At 39.7% G+C, this 27838-nt stretch overlaps 2 protein-coding genes across 5 annotated transcripts; one reads left to right on the forward strand and one right to left on the reverse strand.

Annotated features, from left to right (window-relative positions):
- On the forward strand, window positions 1–11593 carry tmem79a (transmembrane protein 79a). Of its 2 annotated transcripts, none has more exons than XM_038725829.1 (5): window positions 1–125; window positions 2477–3217; window positions 6787–6981; window positions 7122–7344; window positions 9822–11593. In XM_038725829.1, the coding sequence occupies exons 2-5, from the start codon at window positions 2599–2601 to the stop codon at window positions 10009–10011; spliced, it is 1227 nt and encodes a 408-aa protein (XP_038581757.1). In that variant the 5' UTR covers window positions 1–125; window positions 2477–2598; the 3' UTR covers window positions 10012–11593. The 2 variants fall into 2 exon arrangements, with proteins under 2 accessions (XP_038581757.1, XP_038581756.1); XM_038725828.1 differs by lacking the exon at window positions 1–125 and adding an exon at window positions 420–716.
- Window positions 11590–27610, reverse strand: LOC119908085 (myocyte-specific enhancer factor 2D homolog; the record flags this gene model as incomplete). Of its 3 annotated transcripts, XM_038725825.1 has the most annotated exon segments (7): window positions 11590–16831; window positions 17327–17377; window positions 19630–19698; window positions 21857–22058; window positions 22222–22351; window positions 26624–26805; window positions 27554–27610. In XM_038725825.1, coding segments are annotated over 7 exon segments (1148 nt in total), but the record flags the coding sequence as incomplete, so codon positions are not given.
- Between the last annotated feature and the right edge of the window lie 228 nt (window positions 27611–27838).

A 27838-nucleotide genomic window follows, 5' to 3' on the forward strand; every position in this document is an offset into this window, starting at 1 on the left:
ACCTCCAACTAGAAAAAGTCGTATTTCCTACTTGAGAAATAATATCTGTACTCCGACTTCACTAGTAGCGGCCTAATGACGCCACACAACAATGGAAGCTCCCATGGCAGCACACCTTGTAAATGGTAAACAATAGAGTAAAAGGCAAAGTATTAAATGAAAATACCGACCGGTGTTATCCCGAGTTTCGTTTGCCTGCCGAGAATTGCATGCACCTCCAAATACTGCTTTTTAAACGCTATAATATTCCTTGTGGGGTCCATCAACGGTGATAAATGATTAGAAGTATATATTTTATGAACGTTTAGTCTTTAATATTTGAATACACTTAGAAGTACCATTACTTGACATTGAGTAAATATGTGCCGATAACGCCGTTTGATCAATGAGCACAGCAAAGTGTCTGAAAAGGACTTAAAGAGGTGGATGCATAATTCGGTAGATCAAATTTTGTAGGCTACCTGCGGAGATTTGCATCAGCCTAAATGACCGTTATCACCCGCGAGGTGGACGCAATTCTCGGCAGGAATTCGGCACAACCTGTCTGGAACGCGGCGTTCCTCTTCACTGCTTCCTCCTCTGTGGTGAAAAAATGTTTTATGCACCTGACCACACCTGCCAGGTGACTTCACTAGTGAGAAACAACTAAACTAGCGAGGTCGCTAATCGTAGACGAAGTTACGGATTGTCTCGGCGATACGACCGCAATAAAACAGGTAGGTCAATTATAAGCGCACTGTACTTGTATCTGTTTAGAGGATGACAAGACTCGACCGTAAATACAGATAAACAGCTCCTGCTCGAAACTTCGCACCAGGCATAATTAGCGATAACTCAATGTATGGACAGGATTGAAAACGCTTTTTTAAATTCCTCAATATAAACTGGAAACCATGAAATTGGAAAACTGAAAAACCAACGGTAGACTGAGTTGGTAACGTTAGTTCAGTCTGAGAGTGTTTGTCTTGGTAGCAGCCAGATTTTTCCCGATTTTAAACCACTGTGTGACGTTGATTTAGGACTTCTTAAAACAGAAAGTTAAAATAATTAAAGTAGACATTTTAAAAGTACACAGGCACGTATTTCCTGTAGGTAAAATGAGTAACGTTAGCCTGCGACGTTTTTACACATGAGCCACTCTCTCCTGTGTTCAAGTCTCCAGTGATTAGACTTGATAGAGCCTTTTTGTTTTGGAGATTAAAAACATAACTACTACATTTTAAACCCCATTGCTGTCACCCATGTTAGAGTTCAGAAATGTATTACAAACCCAGCCATGGTTTACACCTTCATCTCACAGTCACAACAACTTAAGTTTGAAGCAGTTTCAGCTGCTGTTGATACACCCGAAACTGTAGCGCACAGGCAAAGTCCAGGCTGTTTCCTGTGTTTTCAGAGAGCAGGAATGCAGCCATGTTTTAATAGCTTGCTGCTCACTTTATAGTTGAAAGGTATCAGTGTTTCTGTTAATAAATTGCCTTACCTCAAAGGTTGTTGGAGTTGGAGTCGACACACTTGGGCATCTAGCCTCATATATTTCTAATATTTAAAAAGTACAAGCCAATTTGAGCTTTGATTGTGAAGTAAGAATTAGTAGTTTGTGTAGCATGTCTGGGGAGTTATCTGTTTTAGTAACTATCCATTACTTCGTTATCAGTCTGAACTTTTAAAATATTCCCTCTGTATGTTTTACACATTGTCATTAAAGTTTGCGGCGTTAGTTTTGGAGAGAAGGTAATATTGGTATTTAAACTTTAGGAGGTAAAAGGTCACAGCAACTGGCCTAAGGTTTTGCCTTCGCCATGTATTAGGTGTAGTACTGAGTGTACTTTGTTTGATTGTCTTTGTGGCCTTTTATGGCTGTAAGTAATCCCCACATGGCCATTAAAGTAAATCATAGTTTACTTATGTCAATTAATTGATTGAAGTTAGTCTTATGTAATTAGTACATTGCTCTCAAAACAAGCAGTTGGAAGATGTTATAGAGACCAAACAATGAATTGGTTAATCGGCAAAGTAGCCAGATTCATTCACATTGAATCTAGAGGTTACAGTGGTTGCAGCCCTGAAGTATATTCACTCCAGATATGATTTTGACTTACTTTAATAACAGCTGTGAAATTGGGAAATTATGGCATATTCTTCAAATAACTGGGCATAATGCTGATATGTCCACAACATTTGTATTATACACTCACTGGCTTTGTTGTTTTAGTGAGACTTGTTTTGGTGTTTGGGAGTCATTTTCTTTACTTAAATTAAGGTAACAGTGTATTTAGAGCAACCTTTAATAGGAATTTACAGGACTGACAAACTCATATTTGTTCCTCACACTGTGTAGGCCTGTACAAAGAAAAGACCAGTCATACAGGCGAATACACCAGTGATAAACAGTGAACTTTGAGTTTGTTTGTTTGTTTTTTAAGGTGGAGCAGGACACTGTTTTAAATGTGGTTATAACTCTTTCACCCCTCAGACAAATCAACAAATGTGGCAAAAAATGACTTTAAGCATCTGGAAGAAGCTTTGCTAAAAGTCAGTCTGGACAGTGCAACAGGTATTGAGTGAAAAGAGAGAATTTAATTTATAAACTCAAGAATGTCTGGCCTTAGTGGTCTAATCTCAGAGCCACAGGAGAGCGGCAGCTTAGAGGAAAGAAGGGAGAGTACAGATGAGGAAGAAGATGATTTAAAGGAGGAGGAAGATCAGGAAGAGGAGATGACCAGCTTTGCGGCTCTGGAGTCGGCCACTTTGCCAAGGACCGGAGACAAAGACAAAAGGCCTCAGATGGACACTGATGATGGAGACTTGTCAGAAAAAAGAGAGCCTGAAGAGAGGGACACTGGGATCAGTGAAGGAAGCCAGGACCTACCAGAGGAGCAGAGCCAAACGGAGAGCAACACAAAGGGCAAAGCCAAGTGGAGGGACAGCATGCCTGAGGGCGAGAGGTGGAGGGACGATGAGATGGAGTTGCAGCGGGATGATAAAGGCGACAGCTCACTGGCTGATAAAGAGGAGGAAGAAGAGTTGGATAGGATCTCAGAGAAAGCCGCTCTGGGTTTCACTCCCCTAGTCACGATTGTGCGTCCGTCCAGCAAAGAGTTTCCTGAGGAGAGCAGGTTCTTCATAGAGAAGGACGACAAGACGGAGCCGCAGATGGTGCCCAACTCAGCAGCACAGTTTTACCCAGAGTGGACAGAACAAGACGACAAGTACTGTGAGTATAAGACACAAGCTTTACTGCATCTGGGCCCATATCTTTTTATAATTTCATTGCGTTGTTCCCTGAGTGACACATTTATCCAACAACTTACTCCTACTAACAGTGAACCATAGGAGTAACATTTAATCACATCATTGATCAGGAACAGCCAGTCAGAGACATGGATCCACCCTACATCTGCACACACTCTACAATTCTACATTTTACTTACTGATATTATTCTGCAAAAACACATGTAATTAACATTATATATATATATATATATATATATATATATATATATATATATATATATATATATATATATATATATATATATATATATATATATATATTTTTAATATAGGTGGTAGGTATTAGGAAATTGCCTAAAAAAGAAACCAGCCTGGAGAAGGAAAGAAATTCAGAGGTGCATTGGAAATAAAATAGTAATAATAATAAACCTAAAAATGCTACATAAACAAGCAACTGCATCATTTTATCATTATTTTTTTTAATGTAGAAACAAGAAAGGTCTTGTATAATACTACCACCAATACAGGCCTCGTTTGATTTATAGAAAATTGCAGTTTAAATCCCCCTCGGAGTATTGTGAGAAAAATCGCAGTTGGGTGTTTTCCTTAAATTGTTCAGCTCTAAACATAACTGTGGCTTTTTCACATTTTAGCCCATTAATTACAAATCACTAACACTTACCACTACTGCTAACAGCTCTTCAAAGGGCATTATAGGTTTTTTTTTTTTTCTTTTTTTTATTGATTACCCGCCTTGTGGGTAGCCATCGGTTTCCATTTATTCCACTGTGCTATTAAAAGCAACTTCTACGGTTGTAATCCATTTAGTTTAACGTACTTTTGGTCACACAGCAGCTGAAAGTGAGAACTGTGAAAAAGCCTCCATAATGGTGCGTTCAAGTGCTTGTGGAAAACCCAATCTCTCAACACTGCTGCTGAAAAGTAACTTTTGTTTCGCTATTAAGGACCAAAGTGTTGTTATCCTTTTCACGATGTCCGTACCTGCTTATTGTTTGAGTTTCTGTCAATGTGGCTTCTGATTTTAATGCTTTTTGGCAGCTGAATCTTAAATCTCACATGTTTGGAGCTTCTTTGAACACACCAACAAGAGTTTTCAAAACATTCCCTTCGAGGAACTGCATAGGCCTTATTCAAAGAAGACTTTTTGAACCAGTAGGAAAAGCACAGGTATAAATAATAAAATGAATGATGGCAGACTTCCATTGATCTTGTCACACTGTGATACTGTTATGTCTTAACTGAGACACTTGAACTCCTTTCCTACTATGACAAGTCAATATGTCTGTAAAAAAGGCAAATTATTTTGAAAGTAATGTAAAAATAAGAGTCTAGTATTTCTGGGGCACTTTAAGCATTTATTAGTACAAGTAAAGACATGAGGAGAGAAGTGGAAAATGACAGGTCTCTGACAGGACTCAGGGAACCAGCCAGTGATGTTGCAGTTTATCATTGGTGCTTTAAACCCCCAGACCACCATGGAGTACCAGGCATCAGATTTTTTTAATCCCCTAATCCTTCTTTACTAACTATGTAGTGATTTCCTGCCCACATATCCTCTCTCAACAGCTATTAAATCAAATTAAAGCCAGATTAAGTAAGATTAGTATAAGGACAGATGCTTATAAACTACCCTGTCATTGTGATTTTAAAGTCCTGTTGAGAAGAAGAGAGGACATATAATCTCTTTGTCTCCAAATTTGAGGAACATCAGAGCTCACTGGGATGGGGATTTTAAATCATCAAGTATATGCAAGATGTTCAAGAAACAACTTTCATTTTAATAACTGGTCACATATCAGATTGCTGTGTTTGTTCTAATCCAGGCAGGTTTAAAGGTGCAGTGTGTGGATTTAGTGGCATCATGAACATACTGGGGTCTTACTGAGCAGGATGTGATGGCAGTTTGCAACAAACTGAATAGCTCTCATCTATGCCCACCCCTTCCAAGAATGTAGAGAACCCCTGTTGGCCACCACTCTCTAGAGCCAGGGTTTGCTTTGTCCGTTCTGGACCACTGAAGAAAACATATTTATATTATATTCCACTCCTGCCACATTCTGCCAAAAGATCCCCCTAAGTCTTAGTTACTGTTAAATCCGACAAACTGTCAGATCTGTCCGACTTTTATCACGGCGCTGCCACCGTCTATAACTGCAGTCCCTGAAGAAATATTGTCTAATTTTTGGGAAAGCGATCTCAAAAAGGAGAGAGAAAGCTTTGCATTATGCGTTTATGGGTTGTATTCAGGTCAAACTGACGTGAAAACAAATAACGATAGAAGCTAAAGCCTACCGATCAGAGTAAAAGTGAACCACTGCATCACCTGACGATTGAGACAGGGGGCAGCGATATTAAGGTTCAACACTGTTCCTGTAAAGCTGGGTAGTTCTCTATTCACTATTACAATCATTAAAAAGAAGAACATTACATTACAACGTTACATTCAATAGTAAATTAGCTAGCATTAGCTAAATAATATTGCATTAGGAACAATCCACAGCCTACATTTTTCTGGATTTGTGTTAAGTTTTGGAAAGAAATTAAATTGTACTTCTCCTTTCAACCTCTCCTGGTAGTGATTGTAATTATTACAAGTGCCCCAGGAACAGCATTTGACCATATCTTGAAAAAATACACAAAAAAGAAGCAAGGTTACGACTCCTTTTGCATTAGATTCAATGGAGTCTCTTCAAGACGCAATGACCATATATGGTCTACTCTCGCCTCCGTATGATGTCATACAGAGCCGAGAGTAGAAAAAAACAGTTGAAACCGGAGCGTTCAGAACAGTGGGAAATCTGAGGTTTTGTCTCAGGGATTTCTTTAAAATATATTTACCTCATTATTTAAAGCTTTGGCCAAATTACCATGAACATCCGACATTGTAACATTATAGATATGACAGAAAATATGCAAAAGCATAATAGGTATACTTTAAGCCAAATACTTACAGGCTCTGTATGATATCATGGGGTGGTGATGGCGCAGTGGATAAGACGCATGCCTTTGGTGTGAGAGACTAATATAAATAGTATTATAGCATTTTAATACCCCATAATTGCAATACCTTTATTGTGAATTGTCCCCATAAATAATGCACATACATTTTAATATTTATCTATGCATATTTGCATGATGCATCAAATTCACTGATATTAATTACATTTTTATCGAATTGTTGTCATTTTATTCAGCCTCCACATCGTTACACTGTCTGATGAAAACCTTTGCTTAAATCGTATAATTGTATAAAAAATGGAAAAGATGGAATTTGAGGGGGAAAAAACAGATTTCATAGGGCCCTAGACCTTTTTGAGTGTTTTTTGAAGCACACTTCCACTCGCTAAGTGAGTCAATGCACTCTTGAGTCTAGTACCGCAGCGTAATGATCTCTTTTCTCCTTAATCAGATATAATTACGTCTTGAGATAAATCATGCTATGACTTTAGTCTCATCCTCTCTGTCTGTCACTGTCCTGTCTCAGTAAAGACATTTAGATACTAGTTTTCCACACTTTTCCTCCCTTAGACGTATGTGAGGGCCTGTGTTGTGAAAAACTGAAGATGGCTCTGGCAACCGTGGCCGCAGGAATCCTCTTCCCTCTCCTGGTGTGGGGAGGTTACGCCTTCCTTCCCTTTGACGCACCGCTGCTGGAGAGCACCCCTCTCAGGGTGGTGTACACACTACGCTGCTCCTTCTTCGCCATCATCCCCATCCTGCTCGGTAAGAACCTCAGCATGTTTATATGTTAAGTGCACTGAAACAAACACTGAATGTAATTTAGAATGAACACTGAAAGCCGTACACAAAAAAGCTTCACACACAAAAAAAAAACAGGTATACCAACCTCCGCCTCTCTGCAGGGTTGATGGTGCAGGGTGTGGCCCGACTGCGCTACAGCTCCCTGAAGCCCCTCTATCAGAGTAAACTGGTGAACAAGAAGGTGGCGGTGCACCAGCACTATGTCAACGAATCGATGGCCCTCTTCCTCTTCTACTTCCTGCAGCTCACTGTTATGGCGACCTACATCAGCCAGGACCTGGTGAAGTTGGTGCCACTGCTCACCATCGTATTTGTTTTCGGCAGGTATGTGTGCTTGCTGTCACGTGCTGTTAAATGTTTAGGATCCAAACCAGATGCAGGTGAAGAGAGAGATGATTCTGGTGTGTGAAAAACAGAATCTGAATCTGGTTACTAAATGTCTGCTAAATAAAACAATTTTTATAAAGCAATTTTTAATAAAGCATTTTATAGTATTTTATTGCTAAATTTCCCTACTAAATAGGAGTGACTAGTCCAGTGTAAAGGGCTGTTCAATTGCAGAGGCTACACTTACCAGACTTGTCAGGTTAAATGAAAACATTGAATTCAGAGCGAGAGAGAGAGAGAGAGAAGGCAGGGGCAAAGGCCAACCAGACAGTGACACAAAGCACGGCTAAACTGAGATATAAACAGGATTAGAACAAAACATTTGAAAGTCTCCAATGCTGAAAAATCAACAATCATAATTAGTTAAACCACAAATCTGATGCCTCCTAACTTCTTTTTTAATTTTAAACAAGGGAGTGAAGGAAAGCATAAATATTTTTTATGAAAACAAATCCACAGCCATCCTAGCAGCTCTGTAGGGCTTCACTTAGGCACAGGGTTGCTCACAACAACCATTTTAACATGCTGATGTTTAGCAGGTATAATGTTTACCATGTTCACAATGTAACCGTCTCAGAAAATATCACAGTTTCACGGTATTACGTTATTAATAAACTGTCAACTTTCATACGAGGTATACCACTGCTACCATTATGCTAACACTTGCTAATTAGCACTAAGTGCAGTTGATGGGAATGTCATTAGTTCTGCAGACAAAATGAAATTTTGACAAGAAGTGCTAGATGGAAACATTTTTTTTTTTTTTATATATATATTTTTTATATTAAGATATTTCAGTCTGGACCAAAGTGACGGCCATTGCCATCTCTAGAGCCAAACTGCTAGCATGGCAAAAAAGGCCCAGAATATAAACTGCAAGAAGGAGAAATCCCGAAGTCAGCATACCACCACAAAACTGATGAGTTCAACTTCATGTTACATTTGAAACAAGGCCTTAGAGAACAAAAACCCAAATATTGGATAAGCCAAACACTTTTTGTTTGGTATTTTTGTATTTCAGACTTCATTCAAGGTTACATCTGTTTATTCTGAAAGTTTTTAAAATGTCTTCCCTGGCTGCTTGATGCAATAATCAGTTTGGCTTTTGGTTGCATAGTGGCTCATGAAGGAAATAAACAGTTGGTCTTGAGTTGATCTGAATAGCTGTCTAGCTTGTGAAATCATCCTGCTCACACTGGCTAACTTTGATGTGGTCTAAACAGATACTGCCTGTACTCAGTCAGCGTCCGTGTCCGACAGTGTTTTCTGCAGAGAGCTCATGAGTTTGTCCTCAGTTCAACAACAGAACTGTCTTTCTGTAGTTTTGGTCATTCATTCCTACTTACACACAGTGAAACCACACATCATCAGGAAGGATTAATACAAATCCCCAGTAACAATATAATAACAACTGACTGTGTGTGGGAGTGAAAATGCAGGTGAATATTTAATTCATAGCTGTCTGTTTTTAAATGTCCATTCCATTTTGAAAGAGCTACTTCCTGTTAGAATTTTGATCTTACTGTGGTCATGCATGCAAGGTTCAAAAGTGCTGGCGGACAACTGTCATTTTGGATAACCCTTCCACTTCCAAATGAACCAGTTAAACTGGGGATGTATTTCAAAACTTGTCTGATCACTCGTAGTGCTGAATATCCAAGGAACTTATTCACCACTGCGCACGTCAGAAGTTTACAAACCACTCTTTTCTTTTCTTCTTTTTTTGTTTTGCTTTTACAAAGGACAAACATTCTACACTAATAAACCACCACAACAACACGAGCTGGGATTAGGAGGTGTGGGGGGCACAACTACAGTACAGTACCAGAGAATTAAAGTATTTTATTTGGTTATCTACATCTGTCGACACTATGATCACCAGAGTTTAAAAAAATCATCTGTTACAGAAAAAATAAGAAAACATGACGCCACTGACACGACAGTGTGTCAGCGTGCACTTAACATGTCTGCTATTCATAATGTATTTCATACATTGTTTTAAATAAGTTTGAACAATTCAAGTCAACTGTTTGGAAAAACAAACCCTCTAAACTCTAATACTGAGCTCTAATAATGCCTTTATGCATTGCAGCATCAAGTTTCAGAATAGAGTGGGCTCTGAGATGATGATCTCAGGCACAGTCAAATGCTGCATGAGGGAAAATTAGAGTAAAAAAGCATCTATTAAGTTATTAATCCTGATCCTTTGAGTCATCAGACACAAAAGCTGATGAAAGGCATGAAGGAGCTAAGCCGTCTAAAGTTCCTGCTGAAAAGGGAGAGTGGGTGTACGAGGTGATGTGGGTTGTGATACTTTTTGTATTTGTAAATCTACATCATTTAGAAATAAGGGATCCGAGTTTGAGCACATTCATCTCTGTAACTTATGATTTGTGGTGTTTTCTGTGCTGCAGGCTGATCTACTGGCTCTGCCTCTCTCTGAGCAGCAGCATCAGGGGTTTCGGCTTCGGCTTCTCCTTCTTCCCCATACTGGTCATGCTGGGCGCCAACCTGTACTACGTCTGCTCGTCAGTCGACCAAGAGGCGGTTTTCGATGACACACCACCCACGACGCCTCCTCCTAAGTGGAGCTGGTGGGGTTAAAGGGCGACGTCCGAAAAGGCGGTGAGGAGTTAAGAGACTGAGTATTGTTGTGTCATAATATCAAAAGCTGTTTACAGTCTGCAGTCAGCCGGGGAATGGCGGACTCCGTCACTACAGAGAAAACACTTGGTATCAAAAATTAGTTTTATTTCATGAATATCTAAGAAATAAGGATTAAAAATTTATTTGGTGTTTCTTCACAAAGAAATCAATGACATGAAGCAGGTTGTGGGTACATTTGTAGCTTGAATCTTCTCTGTATTAAAAAAATATTTGCGTCGGTAGTTGAAGCTGAAAAGGTTTACATACACCAACAACTGATAAATCAAGTTTTTGGGACAGTATGAGGAATTTAGTATTTGGATATTATGCAGCCAAATTAAGACAGAAAAATTAGACTTGAAACCTAAAAACTGTCTTTCTGAAAACTGTTTTCTATTGTCTTATTGATAAAAGGCTTTACTTTGTTTATAGCAAGACTTGCTGTTGGGCTATTTGTGGATAGCTTCTTTTCTTGTGTGTATGAGTATTTAAAGTAAATCTGATCAATATTTTGGATGAGTTCAATAAAGCTTCATTAACAAATATGACAATGATTTATCATCACTCACTGCTGGAGGGAGGGGCACGTTACTTTTCACTGATTATCAGGATTCATGAGGCAAGTTTCAACAAGACTAAAGAGTCGGTGCCCAAAATCAAAACCAGAAAAATGCGGCCACTTGCACAAATGCTGAGGGTGAAGAAAGAAACTGCAGTGTCTTTGTTTAAAGTTACAGACAAGGAAAAACAAACAAACGGGAATCAAAAAGACAGGAATCATTCAGCTTTCTGACAGACTACAACAAAGTCAGTGTGTTACGTTCACAGAGTGAAGAGCCGTTCATGTTTCCCTACTATTAGACAGGTTTATTTTTGGAGAGGGTGAGAGTGAGTGTGTGTCAGGGGTGTGTCTTCTGCATAAAAAATACTTTTACTATTACGATACATTAAGTACATTTTTTGTTCAATCCTTTTTACTTTCCATGCAGAATTTTTCCTAGTAATCTAGTACTTATGCATTGAGTACAAATCTGAAGACACATTTTATTAAAAGCTGAACAAGAAGTCAACACCAGATGAAAACAATAATATTCAAGATCAAATGAATGAACGTGTGATTTTTATTGCTATAGTGTTATTTTGTTGTTTAATCTCGGTGTATCAGGTGTCGTCATTGACTTGCTCACACAGTTGCTGCCTCCCTCACAGGAGGTCATGAGATCAGCTAAATTTAGCCGTGTAGTTATCACTGAATGTTTGAAATGAAGCTTCATTGCACGTGCTTGTAACTGTGACAGTAAGCTGTGGATGAAGAGGAAGGGAAAAAAAGCACACCATAAAGAGAACCAGCCCTCCTCTGAAATGGATGGAATTTGGAAAGGTTTCTGTTGATTTTACTTGCACCAAATGTTTCTCATTGGAGACTTTAGTCTTTATGAAATATTTTGGAGGCACTTTTGCTTTGTTGCAATGTAAACTGTCAAGGATTCACCCTTTTCGTTTTCAAGACAGGTTAGAAAATAAACAAGACTCAAGTTCATTTCACTCAGTTTGTCTATTTAATATATAAAATACGGTAAAACATACGCAAAAAGGGTAAGGTCTCAAGGGACTTGGATACTTTGGTACAACAAACACTTTTTTGTAAAAGCGGTATAGAATTTCAATAACATATCAGTGCATACTTTGTATATGAAAATATACACAAATTGTATATCATTCTCAAAAAACAACAAAGAAATATTTTCTTTACAACAAAAACCCAAAGCAGACTAGCTCAACACAATATATTAGCTATAAATTTCATCTTTAGTCTATCATATGCTACATTATTCTGAGTTTTAAAACTCATTTATGATGCATGTCCGTTATCAGTACTGTATGTAACATAAGTCTTGTTGTTACCTGCATTTCATGCATTTACAATTTTCAAATTTTATGAATTACTAATTTCAGTTGTTTCCCGTTTTTATAAATATATTCTATTTCTTAATTAAAACTGCAGCATTTGTCTGGTATTTCCTTCATTGCATTTGCTAATACCACAATAACCGATCGTGCAATTTTCAGCAAGTTGTTTTAAAAAAAGGAAACCAGTACTATGTTTATGATAAAGAGAAAATAACAGAAAAAACTGACTTTCCTACACATAATAGCAATAATAATAGACAATGGAACTGTCACCAGCACAAATTAATCCAAAAATAGTGAGATTCTAAAAAACATTGTACACAACAAGTAACAGGGGTGCACGTTTTCATTTCTCATATAGATTGTCTTGTGACTACACAATGCTAGATCGGACAAAGAGCCTTTTTGTACATGAACAAACCTGCATGAGGCAGGATGCTGAAGCCAATCGGTGTGGTGTTACATTACAGTCAACCATCAGCGCCCACAAACAGACTTCCCAAAGAAATAGGTTTTCTTTAAAATGGAAATGACTGCGTGGAGAGGAGGGGGAGGGGGGGGAAGGAGATTAGCTGTGTCTGAAGGCTGGTAACACTCATCAGTTGGATTTTTAAATTTAACAGTTTTAGGGGGATATACGCTAATTTGCTTTCTTCACAAGAGTTAGAGATCAATACTGCCGGTTAGCCTAGCTCTGCAGCCGTACGTTAACATGTGAAACCAGATACCAAGCTGAACTGACCGTATGAGCACTAACGTGTAAATGTTATTTAGATGTCACTTCCATCGATGGTGGCTTTGCAGCTATTTTGCCACTAGTTGGTTGACACTTCCTGTAGTTCTTTTCACCAAGTGGTAGGTAGAACTTTGAGCTTTCTCTAAGTGCGTTTCACCTATTTTTGTGCATTTAAAAAAACCTGAGTAGAAACACGGCAAAAGTAAAGAGGAAAAAATTCAGCTCATTGCATTGTCTTCTTCTACAATGATTTAATTAGCCCTACAAACTGTTCTCATCCGTCTAAACTAAAGCGACTGAAAACATCTGGTGGCCGTTCACGTACGCTGGGCATGCACGTGCCGGTGAAAACATGAAGCAGGTGGCCTATTCCGTAGTTGCAGAAGATTTGGTGAAAGTACTATAGACGAAGAACCACACCAGATTTTATTTTGCATGGACCAATAACGAGCTGGGACTGTTACATTCAGTAACAGTTAAGTGGCTGTGGCAGCGGAAAACAGACTGTGAGTCGTTGCAAAGTTAAACGGTAACATACACAGTACAAGTGAAGGCTACAAGTGTTGTTTGCACAGTACAAAATATTTTAATAAAAATACCAAACCAAAAGCTCTGTCGGCAGAATCCTGTTTCTACTTTGCAGCACTTATAAGACCCAATTAAAGAGCCAAACGTGAGCGTCTGCGTCATCGTTTCTAAAGTCCTCCGTTTTTGCCCGTCCACACTAAAACGATACCCGGAGTTTTAAAATGAAAAACGAAGTTGGCAACGTTTTAAAACTTCTCCGTTTTAGGTCTTCGTTTTCGCTGTTTTAGTCAGGACAGGAGGTGCAAACGTAGCAAAAGGTCTCCGTTATAAAACAAACGCACTAGTGTGGATTGATTTCAACCAACCAACTCCTAATATTCACATTAGAGAATGGAATCACACATTTTCTTAAAGATTTTCTGGAAACTTGTTCAAAATTTGGCCAGAAACGTGACTTCTAACGATATGACGTGAATGCTGCATTAGAGGAGAACTTCAGAGGCGCTCATAAGTGGATTGTGTTACCTTTTGGACAGCGGTTTTCCCCTATTTCCTGCTAAGATAACCGGCTGCTGGTTGTAACTTCACATTTACCGCACAAACATGAGCTGAGTATCGATCTTCTCATCTAAGTAAGAAAGCAAATGAGCGAGTTTCCCAAAATGTAGACCAGTTCCTTTAACAGTTTAAGAGGCCTAATTTCTCCAACACATCTTTACTTAAAGTGTTTGGTGTTAAATTGTTTAGCAAGGATGATTGAAAGGAGGGCAAAACACAGCACTAACCTGAAATTAAAGTTAAGCGAAAAGCAACCCACCACACTGTCAAGTGAAGGACGGGAAAAAATTACCTCCTAATGGAAACATCAACAAACACTGGTGTGAAAGTGTCACAGGATGAGGATGTTTTCGCCACAAACCCACAGTGTCGGTGTTAAACGCTGGTTTCACACTCTGCTGTGTGCTGTGACTAATCGCACCAAACGGCATTAATTCATGAAAGCTGCCGTATCCACTACTTGTGTAAAAGTGTAGGGTTGTTTAAGTAGATAATAAACAGTCAACCAACAGCTGACACACCGGTCTGCACTTCGGGCATCGTCTGAAGGAAAACAAAAGGTCAAGCAATCAGGAGAAACTTCCTATTTGTAGGCTGTAAACAACCTGTGTTCACACACTCGTACACGAACATGAAATGGTTCAGACAAAACTAATTTGTACTAGAAAACATACAATTAAACAACAAACACAGCACTTGGTAGCCAATTTATTGACTTCATTTGAAAGTGGAAAAAAGGCATGTGTCTGCTTAAAGTGGAAAACATTGTCGATCAAAATATGCGTCAAAGAAGTGCGTTTTTGTTTTTTAATCTCAACTACGCTATAAGTGAACGGCAGTGTCCTAATCATTTCATGGTAAGGTGGTTATGGACAATTTTACTTTGATCGTGGGTTTTAAAAAATGTGTGGTGGGAGAATATGATGACACCACAACCAAGCAGGCCTCTGTGAGTGAGGGACAGAAAGTGCACACACCATCAACACTAGCATCAAATAGGTTTACTGAAACGAGTCCGAGCCACCAGCACTACCTAGTGTGGCGTAACCCCTGCACCGTAGCTCGAAACATTATCAAATTCACACTCATATATGCAAACAAGATCCACTGAGAATCAACACATTGCTTGTTTTTAGGGATACCTAGCAAAGTCTATGCAAATATATTTATATGTACATACACGTCGTTGAAGCTGAAAAGCTAGTTTACTTTTGTCGCCAACTGAAGCGGTAGAAATATAGAAAATGTCTTTTTCCTTTCACTTTTTGAAACACAGCAAAGAGCTAAGGAGCGCTATTGAGAGCGAAAGAGGACATCGAAGCTTTTGTATAAGGAGTGATTTTCATATAAAGTCAGAATTCCTACTTCTGGATAACTATCGGACCTTCAAAACAGATTTTTTTTTTTTTTTTTTTTTTGAGTTACCAACAGATAAAGAACACTTGAACTGAAGGAACCAAATACTTCCCTACCCAAATAAAAGCCACCACAGGCTCAAAAAACTCCTATGCATTTAACTGGATGGCATCTACTCCTAGGTAATAAGCTGAGTGCCTGGCTGGATTTCTGGTGCAACATTTTCCATCCAAGTTCCCGAGTAGATGAGGTGGGAGGACGAGAGGAGCACCCGGTCTGAGAAGAGAGTGGTGGCAAATTCAAAGCCTGAAAAGCATTGACAGTTTCTAAGTTCTCGTTTCCGTGACAGTGCGAGTGATAATTTGTCAGTGTCCCTGCACCGAGTGCGAGAGGCATTTGGCTTCTTTTTTTTTCTTCTTCAATAAAGAGAGGTTGATATTGGCACTCTGGCAAGGTCCTCAAATCCACAGCCACAGAGTGCCACCTGAGGGCTGTTAGGCTGAGGTCGGTCAATGTGGCGGAAATAACCATTCATGGTGAAGTGTCCTTACCTACAAGATCCTGTTTGAGTCTGTTTGCTCGGTGCCAGATAGAGGCCGAGTCCTTAAACTTGTCCAGATTAAGTTATATCCAAACGTGCAGTTTGGAAGTGACTTACGGAAGAATGGACAGCCAAGCGACGTTGGATCACAAAGAGCAGGAAGTGGTGAGTCATACGGCAGAAGTCCCATAATGTCAACAAGCCACCAATCACGTTGTGAACAATGTAGCAGAGCTCGATGTAAATACATGAAGGTTATGCAGAAACCATGTGAAAGATACATGTTTTTATGGTTTCATCAGATTGCAAAAAGGTTTAACACCTCATTTCTACCAAAAGAAACTACTAAATGGAGTCCATTCAAGCAAGAAGGCTTTAAAAAAATCTACTGTCCCTCTATTCAAGAGCCTACCCGGGACATAATATCCAGCTGAGCACTAAGCCATCCTCTCCTCCCTCAGAGCGTGATCCCCAAAGGATTTTTTAAAAATGTTTTTCTTTTTTTGGCAAAGCCTCGTAAGTCTGGGTGATGCAGCTGAGTTGTATAATTTTGGACAGAGGCAGATGTGTGATGATAGTGTCACATGGCAGTGGGGTCGGGGGGCAGTGGGGGTTAACATATGGGGGTGTGGGCGTGTGTGTTGTAGGTGTTTAAGTGTCACCAAAACTTCGCTGCCGGTGCTGCATGCGACTATGTGACCCAGGCGTCCAATCTCATGCGCTTGATGTTTCCTCCCTCCTGGTCTGATTCGTTCGACGCTCTGAGGAGCTCGGCCGAGGGGCTGAAGTCGGGTGGCACGGACCGGCTGGCGGAGCTGACACTTCCAGTCGCACCGCCTCCACCTGCACCTCCTCCTCCGCCGCCTGCACTGGCGTCATCACGATCGCTGCCTTCAAAGGAGCTGGCGTTGCTGCTTACGCTGTCTGCAGGCGAGCGACCGGTCGGGGGCTCCAGGCACAGCAGGGAGCCAGGGTACTGTGGCGGTGCGGTCAGGATGGCTCCTCCTGAGGTCGAGGACGGCGTGTTGGAAGATGGAGGGCAAGGGGTGGTGCGATCCCGGCCAGGCGAGACGGGCTCCGATTTGATGCTCACGCTGGAGTTTGTGTTGACAGTCAGCATGGCGCCTTGAGGTATATGTGTCACAGGCCTGAGAACAGAGGAAGGACAGAGGAAGACAATGGAAGAAAAGGGATAGAACAAAGAAGAAAGGTGAGGGGGGAAAAAAATTTATTAGATACTTGACGAAGCTATACGAGAAACTGGAAGGTCACTGGCGTAAAGACAAAAAACATTACAAGGCACAGCACCAACAGGGAAAAGCCACACTCGATTATTCAATAATCAAATCAATTCTGAGCCTTCAAAGCAGAAGTAACACCTCCCCACTGCTCCCAAAAGATCAACAGAACAGCCCAGGAAGCATGAAATGATTGTGTGACAGGGTGGTTTCGCAGTGAGTCAGCTGTGATGTGAAGAAACTACAGATGACAAACAGAAAAGAATCTCTGGTTAGAGAACATGGTGGAAACCGGAACTACGTCTCTTTCCTGTTTGACTGCAGCAGAGCAGCACCAGACATGCTTAGAGGGGAGCCAGCCAAAAGCGCACAGACACACAGGAAAAAGGAAGTGTGATACAGTACCGGCCCAACCACTCATCTCTACCCAAGAGCAGGTTGGACGGAGAGCCAACACTGTGGGGAGAAAACAAAATGTTGGAGCCCAAACCGAAAAGGTGGATTAGCAGGCATGTGTGGAGAAAAGTATGAAACATTATTGCGAGCAAGGTTTCTTCAACAACAGCAATAATGTTAATAATGTCTTAGCATTAAGAAACACAAAGATCCTAATCTGCTGAATTTTTGTCCCAGCACATATAAAAATCCAGGCATGATTCTGATCTACAAACACAGTACATGTAGAATAAATGTGTTTATCAGAAAAGTGACGCACTTTGCACTTACCACAGAGTGTGTACAGTGGCCTTTTTAAGGACAAAAATGCATCCAAGAGTAAATGCAAAAACATCTTAGCCAGGTTTTTTAAGCCACAGTATGGTACTTTTTCATGGTTAAATTAAGTTGTATTTTTATTAGGGCTGGGCAAGTTAACGTGTTATCGCATTAATTAACGCCGACAATTATTTTATCTGACGTTAAGGTTTTTTTTTGTTTGTTTTTTGAAAGTCCGTTTCTTACTGGCCCTGAATACACATACAGTCAAACCGTGGGTCAGTGGATGGGTGGGATGTTGATCAGCCTGCAAATCACCCGCCCAAACAAGCAGTGGAGGGAGGCAAAAAGTTCAAGAAAATTCAACTTCGGCAGCGGACGGGCTTGTCACTACGCCTTGTGCTCGACCACTTCACCTCACTCTAACAGGAAAACTTGCTACTGAACATAGACTGTTTATGCTGCTCCCTGATAAAAGAATGTTTCTGCGGATACCTGTTCAGAAAAAAAACATTTATATATGTTAAACTGTTCGTGGCTCTGCACTCTGATGGTAACATGTTTTAGCAAGCTAGATAAAAGGTAATGCCCTGGCAGAGTTAAAAAGGTTTGGTTTTATATTTGATTTGATTACATTAATGCTTAAGTTGAGATTTACAAGAAATATTTTATTGCTACTGTGTAAAGGGAATACTGCTAGTGAAAAGCACCTTAAGTGTTTGCAAACCACGTTATTGCAGTTTTGCCTATTTAGCAGTACATTTAAATTAAAAGTACTTTCGAATTCATTATTCAGTTTTGCACATAACTATATTAATCGCAGAAAAACATGCGATTAATCACGTTTAAAATTTCTAATCGTTGCCCAGCACTAATTTTTATCAAAAGAAAAGCACCCTAAATGATGCAAATACTAAAACACATACAACATAAATGTGTCGCAAAAGACTTCATAAAAGAGAGAAACGACAGCAAAAATATTGCAGCTTTGATATTTAGCTTTTGGAGTGCATTTCTCAATGTTTGTGCTTTTGCCTTTTGTTTATATTTTGGCATTTGCGGCATGTCATGATTTTGAGTATTAGGCTTTTACTCTTGCATGTGTTTGGTCCTCAGAGGCCACCATATTTGTGGGTGTTTCACAAGCTTTTTGTTATTTGTGCTGCTAGCTAAATACAAGTAACACTAATTTAAAATGCATCATGCTGTTGATGGATATCCACAGATTCTAGATAGTAAAGTTACTTTATAAAAGTTTACCAATGAATATACTGTAGTTAGTGGTTCATCCATCACAGACACTCAGCAAATAGCGTATACACATTTTGTAAGGTTTTGACTTGTCATGAACTATTAGAAACTACTTAACAATTTATTGGATTACTTACATTAAAAGCTCTATTACAACTTTTATTTACTAAATAAAAACTAACAGTGCTTATTTGTGAAAAGTAATTCAGTAAAATATAGTAGCTACACTTACAAAGATGGAGAACTGAATTTTTTGGGTGTTTTCTCAAGTAAACTGGTTTTAAAATAACCTGTTTCACATCATAACTCAGATTAAGCCACTTCAGCACATAGTAATGCATTAATAATAATGCATTACATTTATATAGCGCTTTTATCATGGAAACTCAAAACGCTTCACAGAGAAGTGGGGGGGGACTCACCTCAACCACCACCAATGTGTAGCACCCACACATTCTCTGATCAAGATGATCAACAGCCCTTACTGAACATTTATATTCTCCTAATCTGTCAGCAAAATGAATAACAACCTTCACATTTTTAAATGGATAAAAGGTTTAGGAAGTACATTTTTAAGGCTATTTTTTTTGTTATGAGTTAATAAAATAAATGTATGGCTGCCTTTATGGCAACATGTAGTTTTGTTTTAGACAAAAGCCCTTCAAAGTGGACAACAACCCACCACCCCCTGCAGACAAGGTCATGACATTTCACACACGCACACACTAGTAGTGGCTGTTCACCTCAGATTGGCAGCCAGACTCGACACCTGGCTAGACAGCTCGCTGCTCTGTTTGTCCACGCCCCACATGCTGTGGACAAGAGGAGAGAACACACTTCAAGGATCTGGTGCTCATGCTACCAAAAACCCAACACGAGCCCTGTAGCGTTCAGCTCGCGTCCTCTTATTTAAAACAGAGGCTTCTTGATATGTTAAAGTGAACAATTTCTGCCAAGGCTGTTTCCAAAGAAGAATTTCCTCAAATCATGTTCCATTAACTTGATACAAATTACATTAAAATCAAGTGAAAGTATTGCACCGCTGGCAGAATCTTTCACTCCTTCTGAGTCTGACTTTCACACTGAATATCATCATGTATGACTTTGAAGGACTAAACAAAGTTGTTTACAGCAACTGTGACAGCAACAAGACACAAGGTCAATGCACAAAAGTGTGAATGTGTTTCTCACAAATGAGGATCCTTTACATTATATAATAAAATACATTTAAATTAAACATGAAAATCATACAACATCTAAATAGGAATGAGAATTTAAAAAAACATTAAACTATGTGTCACTGTCTAAACCCTCATGTTCATTGTATTACCTATGGTTTTTGTATTAGTGCGGGAAAGTATATTTTAGCCAGTATTAAAGAGGACCCACTGTGCCAATTTCCAGCTCTATATTTTTATTGTGGGATTCCACTAAAGTATATGTACATGATTCACAGTTCAAAAAAATCCTTATTTATCTCATACTGGCCTCTCAGTTAATCCTCTGTCTGAAACAAGCTGTTTTAGCTCCCTAAACGCCCACTTTCTTGTGGTTGGGCAACGTCTGGCAGCACCCAGTGCTTTCTTGCCCCATCCTCTTGCCGGTGTGCTCAATAGAAACAGGTGGAGCAGTGTTTCTGACTGCCTGGCCTTACTGTAGTTTTGTGATTAACAGATTGCTTTAATGTAATCGCTAACTGTTGCTAACTTTAGCTGCTGTTAGCTGTGCAGCTAGCGGTCCTACTAGCTTACAGTAGCTAACTCTGCCCTTACTGGGTGCTCTGAGCACAGGAGCTTTGCACCGCCGGAGGAGGAGGTTTTCAGGCCCGGGCTGCGAGCTCCCATTTGGCGCTTTTCCATTACCAGTACCAGCTGAACTCGCCTCGCCTTGGCTGTGCTCCGTTTTCCATTGCAGATAGTACCCAGAGATAGTACACCTCAATGTACCTGGTCGTCATAGCGACGCCACAAACAAGTGCCGCAACGTACTTTTCAATGCGACACACACCCCAGCGACCCACACAGCTTTCTCTTTATTTAAGTTAAAATGTTTCAACATTACTCAGAATGTAAAGACAGATAAGCGGTATGAAAACCTTCCAGCTGTGTTTTCCTCTGCCGTTGTTGCTGCAGCGGTCTGTGTGACGGCGGGAGCAGAGGGCTCTGTGAGCGGGCGGCTGGCCGGCCTCACACGCTCCTCCCGCGGGTTGGCGCAGGCATCCCCCGCCGCCACTTGCGGAGCTCCTCAACTCCGAAAACTTGCAAGCACATTTTGATTTCTCACCTCAAAACTACTCCAAAGTGGACTTAGTGATGAAATTACATACTAACACTGTAAAATATAAAACTTTCTGTTGCTGGCCTATGTCTGGTACAAGCAATGATGATGCAGTGAATAGCGACGATTCTCTGACCAATCAGTAGTCTGCCGTGTTTTAACGTCACATTTTATTATCGCCTCAGCTCGCTTGGAACCTCGACGGACAAAACAAAAAAAGAAGAGTTAATCCGAGTCGAGCTGGTACTATGCAGTGGAAAAGGGACTATAATAAACATTACAAATGTTAATCGAGTTATAAATAAATTGTCTTTGAGACAGCGAAATAGTTTCCTCCCTACACACACTGCACAATGTTTCCTACTGTTGAAGTGCATCAACTCCAGAACACCTGAACACCAGATACTCAGACTGATGTTATGAAGAGGCTGAGATGGCGAGATGCTGGTGAGAAACCAATTCACTAAAAAGGAATGTGAATTGCTTGCATATACGGTCATGGTATGGATATCATGCAAGCTGACTGGGAAGGTCAAAGGTAAAGTATTTAAGTTTTAAGAGGGTTATCAGTAGACTGAGAGCTTTAAAATCAGACTATTCACTAGCCCGACACTGGATGTGAGTGATGGAGGAGCTTTTTGGAAACCAGGTTTAAAAGAAAGACACAGCGCCGATGAGAAACTGAAGACTTACACCAAGTTGCTGAGTGATGCAAGATTAAGTTGTTGTTGTTGCTGTGCTTGCTGCTGCTGCTGCTGCTGCTGCTGCTGTTGTTGTTGCGGTTGCTGGGAAACAGCCTGCTGCTGTTGCCATGTGGACACACTGGTTGGCAACAAGCCGCCAGGTGACGCCAAAGCGTGTAAAGCAGTGATGTCTGCGCTGGTCAGCTGGTACTCTGAGAGAGGACAAGGGATAAAAAGTTACAATCTAAAGCTCACATTTTCTTAATTTCATTCCTGGTACATATTTGTACTTCTGTCAGTCTACCAAACCATGCAGGTAAAATGTTTTACCACCACCTGTTGCTTTCTCCATAACTAAAGGGGTCCTTTGTTCACCTGTGTTGTATGCTGTGGGCATGGCGGAGAAGGGCAGCCCCTGCGCCAGGAGGCTCGGGGTGGCCACAGAGACCACCGGTGTGGTAAGGGTTTGAGCCACCTGGGCTCCTGCCGCCAGCCGCTGGGCGTTCTGCCAGAAGAGGACACCGACATGTTAGTCACATCAGAAACAAGGAACCAACTTTACTTCAACATGTTGCCTCAAGCTGAGAGACTAATTTCATGCTGGGAATGACAATGTAGCTGGATCCATTATGATGTACTGAGTCAAGTAAATCTCAAAGTTTTAAGGATTTACTGTCAGAAGTTTCTTGATGACATGCATCAAAAATGCTCTCCTTGTTTTGTGTGTGTAATAAACAGGTGTGTTACATTAAAGGCAATTTATTCAACAGTATTTCCTGGGGCAATTTGTGCCTTTATTAGATAGCAACAGCGGAGAGATGAGATACAAATTAGGATTTATTTTTTAACAGGACTTCACATTAAGTCATTAATGCACAATTTAACTTTACTTGTCATAATGTGAAAGGATCATATTTACTACTTTGTTTTTGTCTATCATTTTTACTTATTCCAGAATTTCAAATGAAATGTGTACATTTATCACTATACCTAAGACTATATAACACTATCTGGGGCTGCAGATTATTACTTTAATTATCAATTCATCTGCCTATTATTTTCTCGATTAATCAATAAAGTTCTTGGTCTATAAAATGTCAGAAAATATTAATAAATGTCTCAAAAGCTCACAAAACCTAATATGACTTATTCAAATTCCTTATTTTGTCCACCCAACAGTCCACAACTTATAGATACTTTGTTTTAATGTTTTTTGAACAAGAAAACCAACAGTTTTCATTTAAGATGGAACTAGTGAATTTTTTATTTATTCAACTTTTATTAAAATTATTGCAGATGATTTGTATGAAGAATTACTGATGGGATTCGATGACTTATTCTAATATTATCTACTATATTGTACATACAGGACACACTGTATTTCATATACTACTTTTTTCATTCAGAATAAATTTACAGTCTTAGAACAGTAAATTATAACTGTGGAGTCGTCCAAGCAGATTAAAACATGCACTGGACAAAATCTGCAGCTACTGTTACACTAAATGTGCCGCTCATCTCATGTTCCTCCAGTGGATGTCACTAAAGGCTTCACAGTATGTTGCTTAGGTGCACTCCACAACGGTTTACTGTACTTTCTCAATCATTCGTTTTTAGAGGCGTCTAACGGCGTCAAACCTGCTGTTTAACTCAGTATTTGTACCTCAAGTCAGACATTCAGACATTCAGATGACAACATAGTGTTTTTCCAACAAAGGGCCTATGATATGCTGTTAGATCTGTGAAACTGCTCCTTGAGGTTTTGTTATTATGTACCTGCGCTGAAAGACACAAACGTCTGAAGTAGCACAACACTCCAGAGTCTGGTTCATCTAAATTATAACACAAATAAAAACAAGCTCTTGTAAGAGAAAAATTAATAAATAAAATGTCTGCATACAAAAAAGCTAAAGATGCAATATCTCTGGTCTGGAATTACTCGTCTGAATACAGATCATCCTGAGAGGAAACGTTCAGCCGGAGTTATGACTGTAGCGCTGAATTCACAGCGAGAGAGGAGATGGACCGGAGAGAGGGGCCAGATTCAATTAACCGCTTTTGTGAAGAAGTGAGCGAGGGCGGCAGGGTGAGAGTGATGAAAATGAATCACTATCCTCTGGAAAATGAGATTCTTGCCCATCACCTTTGAGGGGAATTGTAAAGGGACAGACAATCAGCACCAGCAGCAGCCAGCATACCTCTCCCTGAGTAAATTCAGTTTAAATTAAAATGGGATTTTACAGGATAACAAGCTCTCTAACAGTAAATTATATACATAGTATATACAAGTTATTCCTTTTTTAAAAAGTGACCCCCCCCCCTTAATAAACATAAATAATATTTTAGAACAAGTATCATCTGCAGGGCTGCAACTAACATTTATTTTTATTACTGATTAATTGGGCCATTATTTTAGCGATTAATCTATTAATCATCTATAAAATGTCAGGAAATAGTGAAAAAAGACCAATAAAATTTCACGGTGATATATTTAAATGTCTGTTTTTGTCTGACCAACAGTCCAAAACCAAAAGATATTTATTTGTTTATTATTATGTTTATTCCCAGATGAGATCAAAACCTGACAATTGAGAAGCTGAAATTAAATCTTTTTAGCATTTTTGATGGAATTGATCATTTGTCAAAATAGTTTGAAATAAAATGCAACTAAAGATTAAGAGACACACAATCCTGAAATATTCAACATTAAAGTGTTTTGCTGCTTTGGAGCTACAGATGTGACTGAAGAAAAACACTTGCCTTTAATGTAATGCCAGTTAGTTTCTAAACATCAGTTTTGGTGGAAGGTGGAAATGAGAGTCGGTGTGAGTGTCAGTGAACAGGGAACATGCTCCGCGTTGCTTCGCACCACAATGCCAAGTGAAAGGACACCCCATGCTTCAAGTGGTATCACATGATGAAGTAAATGGGCCTGGTTCAAAACTGACAGCGTCACTCAAGGGTAATTCTGCTGAAGCACCGTGGAGATTTTTCTACATTATCACTGAGAAGATCATGATCCTAACACTATAAAAAACAAAATGCTGGAAAAACAAAACCATGAGCCCTGAACCGCATGCAGTCAGGTGGGAACCACAAGCTGAATCCCAAGAAATGCCAGTGGAGCAGTACAATGAGAAACTCTTGTACAGTATTGTAACCATGCTAATAATGCGCGGACAGTCGATAGCCATCGACTCATGCGAGTGATTGACATGGGGAAAATCACCTCGTTTACCAACTCCAGCTCATCCTCTGTCTGCAAAGGGTGGTAACAGAGAGTGTTACAACTCTGATTCATATTAGTCACTTAAAATAAATAAAGTAATTTAAATGCATAGATAATAAAACTAATTACTGTAGTTTTTTGTATCACTACTACTAATATTACTGGTTTGTTTAGCAAAGTTACCCATGACATAAATCAATATAGGCTAATTGTTACAGTAAATGTGGGGGACCTAAGATCACAGAAGGTGCCATCACTCCGCCTGCCTCCGACCATTAGAGGTCAGCACTAATGAAAAAGCTGACAAAACAATCCAACCACAAGAACCATTTAATAGCTGTTCTGTAGCTTTTGATCACATCAAATGATCTCAATCAACAGTTTTCTACTGTTTCCAAGGTCAAGAATAAATCATCAGTCTCAACTTTTAAACCAAGATGGACAACAAATCCTTAAACCTGCAGAAACTGTTTTTTTTGGCTAATTAGAGCTGAGAACACAACATGACTTATTTTCAACTTAAAAAGTTAATATGGTGAACTTAGTAGCAAACTGATGCCTATTTGTACAGCTGGCAGACACGGAGCAACAAACATTTTTTTGGAGTTGTGTTTCTTTTCACCTGACAATTGTAAGCCAAATATTCAGTTTTCTTTTAGCTTTGTTTTGGTCACACTAACTCCTGAGGGTAATGTCTAGCTTGCTAAATGCTCCACTATCTCTACCTGCTAGCCTTTTCGCCCTGCTGCAGCTGGAAATGACGCTGACAAGAGCAATTAGACTTAATCAAAACAGTGAAGTTGTGGGCCCTGAGAGACACTAAAACGCCCTGTGAAGCAGAGAGCATATGCAGGTTATAATTCTCTGTGCGTCTGTCACTACGAGTGACCTGTTTCACATACAAGTAGTGATGTGATCGATTATAAATATAAAAATACTGCATGTTTAAAAAGCTAAAAAATGGACATTTGTACATCTGCAATTGCAAAAGTTTTAGAACTGCTATTAAATGGAGCCTGTGGTAGTGACACTGTTTTTGTCGACTCCCGTTTCCAAAGTCTTGCAGTTTTCAGTCTCAATGTTTTAATGACCTGCTGGTGGTTAGCATACTCTGTCAAACATGGCTATAAGCTAACGTGGGCTGATGAGAAATCTTGTCAGTATGTCAGCGGGAGTTGGCTGATTCATCCAAGACTTTACTAACTTTGCCAGAGTAAATAATGAGATGTTGAACATAGAGTGGAGAGCGCACATCTCTGCTCCCAGGTCTTCACTAACACAAAGATGATGGCTATCAGTTTTGGATTTCAATTGATACATCAATATAAATTATCAATGTTTTTGTACAGTTCTCCATCTCATTCGCCAGTGAAGGCGTCCCCTTAACAAATCTTCTATTACAGGTGCTGATGTCTTGGTTTTGTTATTGTTTCTAAGATCCTTACTTTATAAGTAACCAAGTGTGTTTAAAAAAGTTTGCACTGAATAAGGTTGAAAATGTTAACTAAAAGGACCCAGACAGTACAAGTTCGGCTCGGTTAAGCTCACCATCTGCATGAGGCTCTTTCCGCCCTGTGAGGTGATGACTCGGAGGTCTGGCTTACGGCTGTTGACCATCTGGGGGTTGGGAGGTGGGGGTGGAGACTTGGCCGGGACTACTTTCCCCAGACTGTTGCCGTTGGAAACAGTGAGGAGACCTGGGGAGGCCCTGGCGCTGGTGTATCCATTAGCTGCGGGGTGATGGAGGTGCGAATAGACAGAAATCAATAGGAAAAATCAAACAGGTGAATGCAGACAGCGGGGTACGGACAGTGTGCGCACTCAAAGCTGTGTTGAAATAATACTCCAAAGCTTTCTTTTTCAAACAAGAGACGCTTCAATTTAAAGACTTGTCAGTGTTGACAGAATAAAGCTGTCTGTAAAGCAAACGTCAAGTCATCCAGAGTAAAAATCTTAAACCGATCAAAAGAAGATTTCAGAATCTTTTTTGTTGGTGATTATTGGACATAATGTCAAGACAAATGTATTCCTTCTACAAAAACAAATCTTATGCAGTGTATTTTTTGAATTTCCACAAATTATAAATATGATTGTGGGGCCAAAAGCCAATAAAAAGTGTGTTACATTTTACTCTAAATATCAATGTACAAATTAATTTTCCTGTCCAAACATTTAAAAGAAAGAACTGAGAAAAATAAATCTGCCAAAATGTTAAAAAGTGATCTGTAAAGCAGACATGTCCCAAGGGGAAGTGCTGGGAATCCCATGCATGTCTGTTGTTGTAACTGGTGGCATCCCCTGATCCCTCCATAGCACAATCACAGATGGTGCAGAGGAGGCGAGACGAGGAGGAACCTTGGAAAGGATTTGGGATAAATACTCTAATACAGACCAGATACCAGAAGAACATTTGGTGATAAAAGAGAAGCAATAACAACAAAGCACACTCATGATCTGAACAAATATAGAAGTACTCACGGACTGGACTTGGGCATCCTCCGTTTGAATTATTCAGGTCGCCTCCAAGAAGAGCACCTTTTGAAAAAAGGATGAAATGGAGAGAAAGGATGTGAAGAAAGAACCAGTATAATATATAACCAATATTAACAGCCTACACGTTACTGTTATTTCTGATAAAATCTAAAAAATAAGGTAGCAATGACGAATTGCGATCTGATTTGGGATCTGGTCAACCGAGACACATATATGTGGCTTAGTTTAAATGAAAGCATCTTAAATCTTATCTAGATTTTATCTGAGACA

The sequence above is a fragment of the Micropterus salmoides genome, unplaced genomic scaffold (assembly GCF_014851395.1).
Source record: "Micropterus salmoides isolate LMB-PRFRI ecotype aquatic unplaced genomic scaffold, ASM1485139v1 Ms_hic_scaffold_17, whole genome shotgun sequence".
NCBI classification, from domain to species: domain Eukaryota; kingdom Metazoa; phylum Chordata; class Actinopteri; order Centrarchiformes; family Centrarchidae; genus Micropterus; species Micropterus salmoides.

Bases quoted from the DNA above. Each gene is read 5' to 3' on its own strand.
- tmem79a (XM_038725829.1), top strand. From the start codon at position 2,599: ATGTCTGGCCTTAGTGGTCTAATCTCAGAGCCACAGGAGAGCGGCAGC. The intron at 3,218-6,786 runs GTGAGTATAAGA...TTCCTCCCTTAG, and splicing joins AGAACAAGACGACAAGTACT to ACGTATGTGAGGGCCTGTGT. The intron at 7,345-9,821 runs GTATGTGTGCTT...TCTGTGCTGCAG, and splicing joins ATCGTATTTGTTTTCGGCAG to GCTGATCTACTGGCTCTGCC.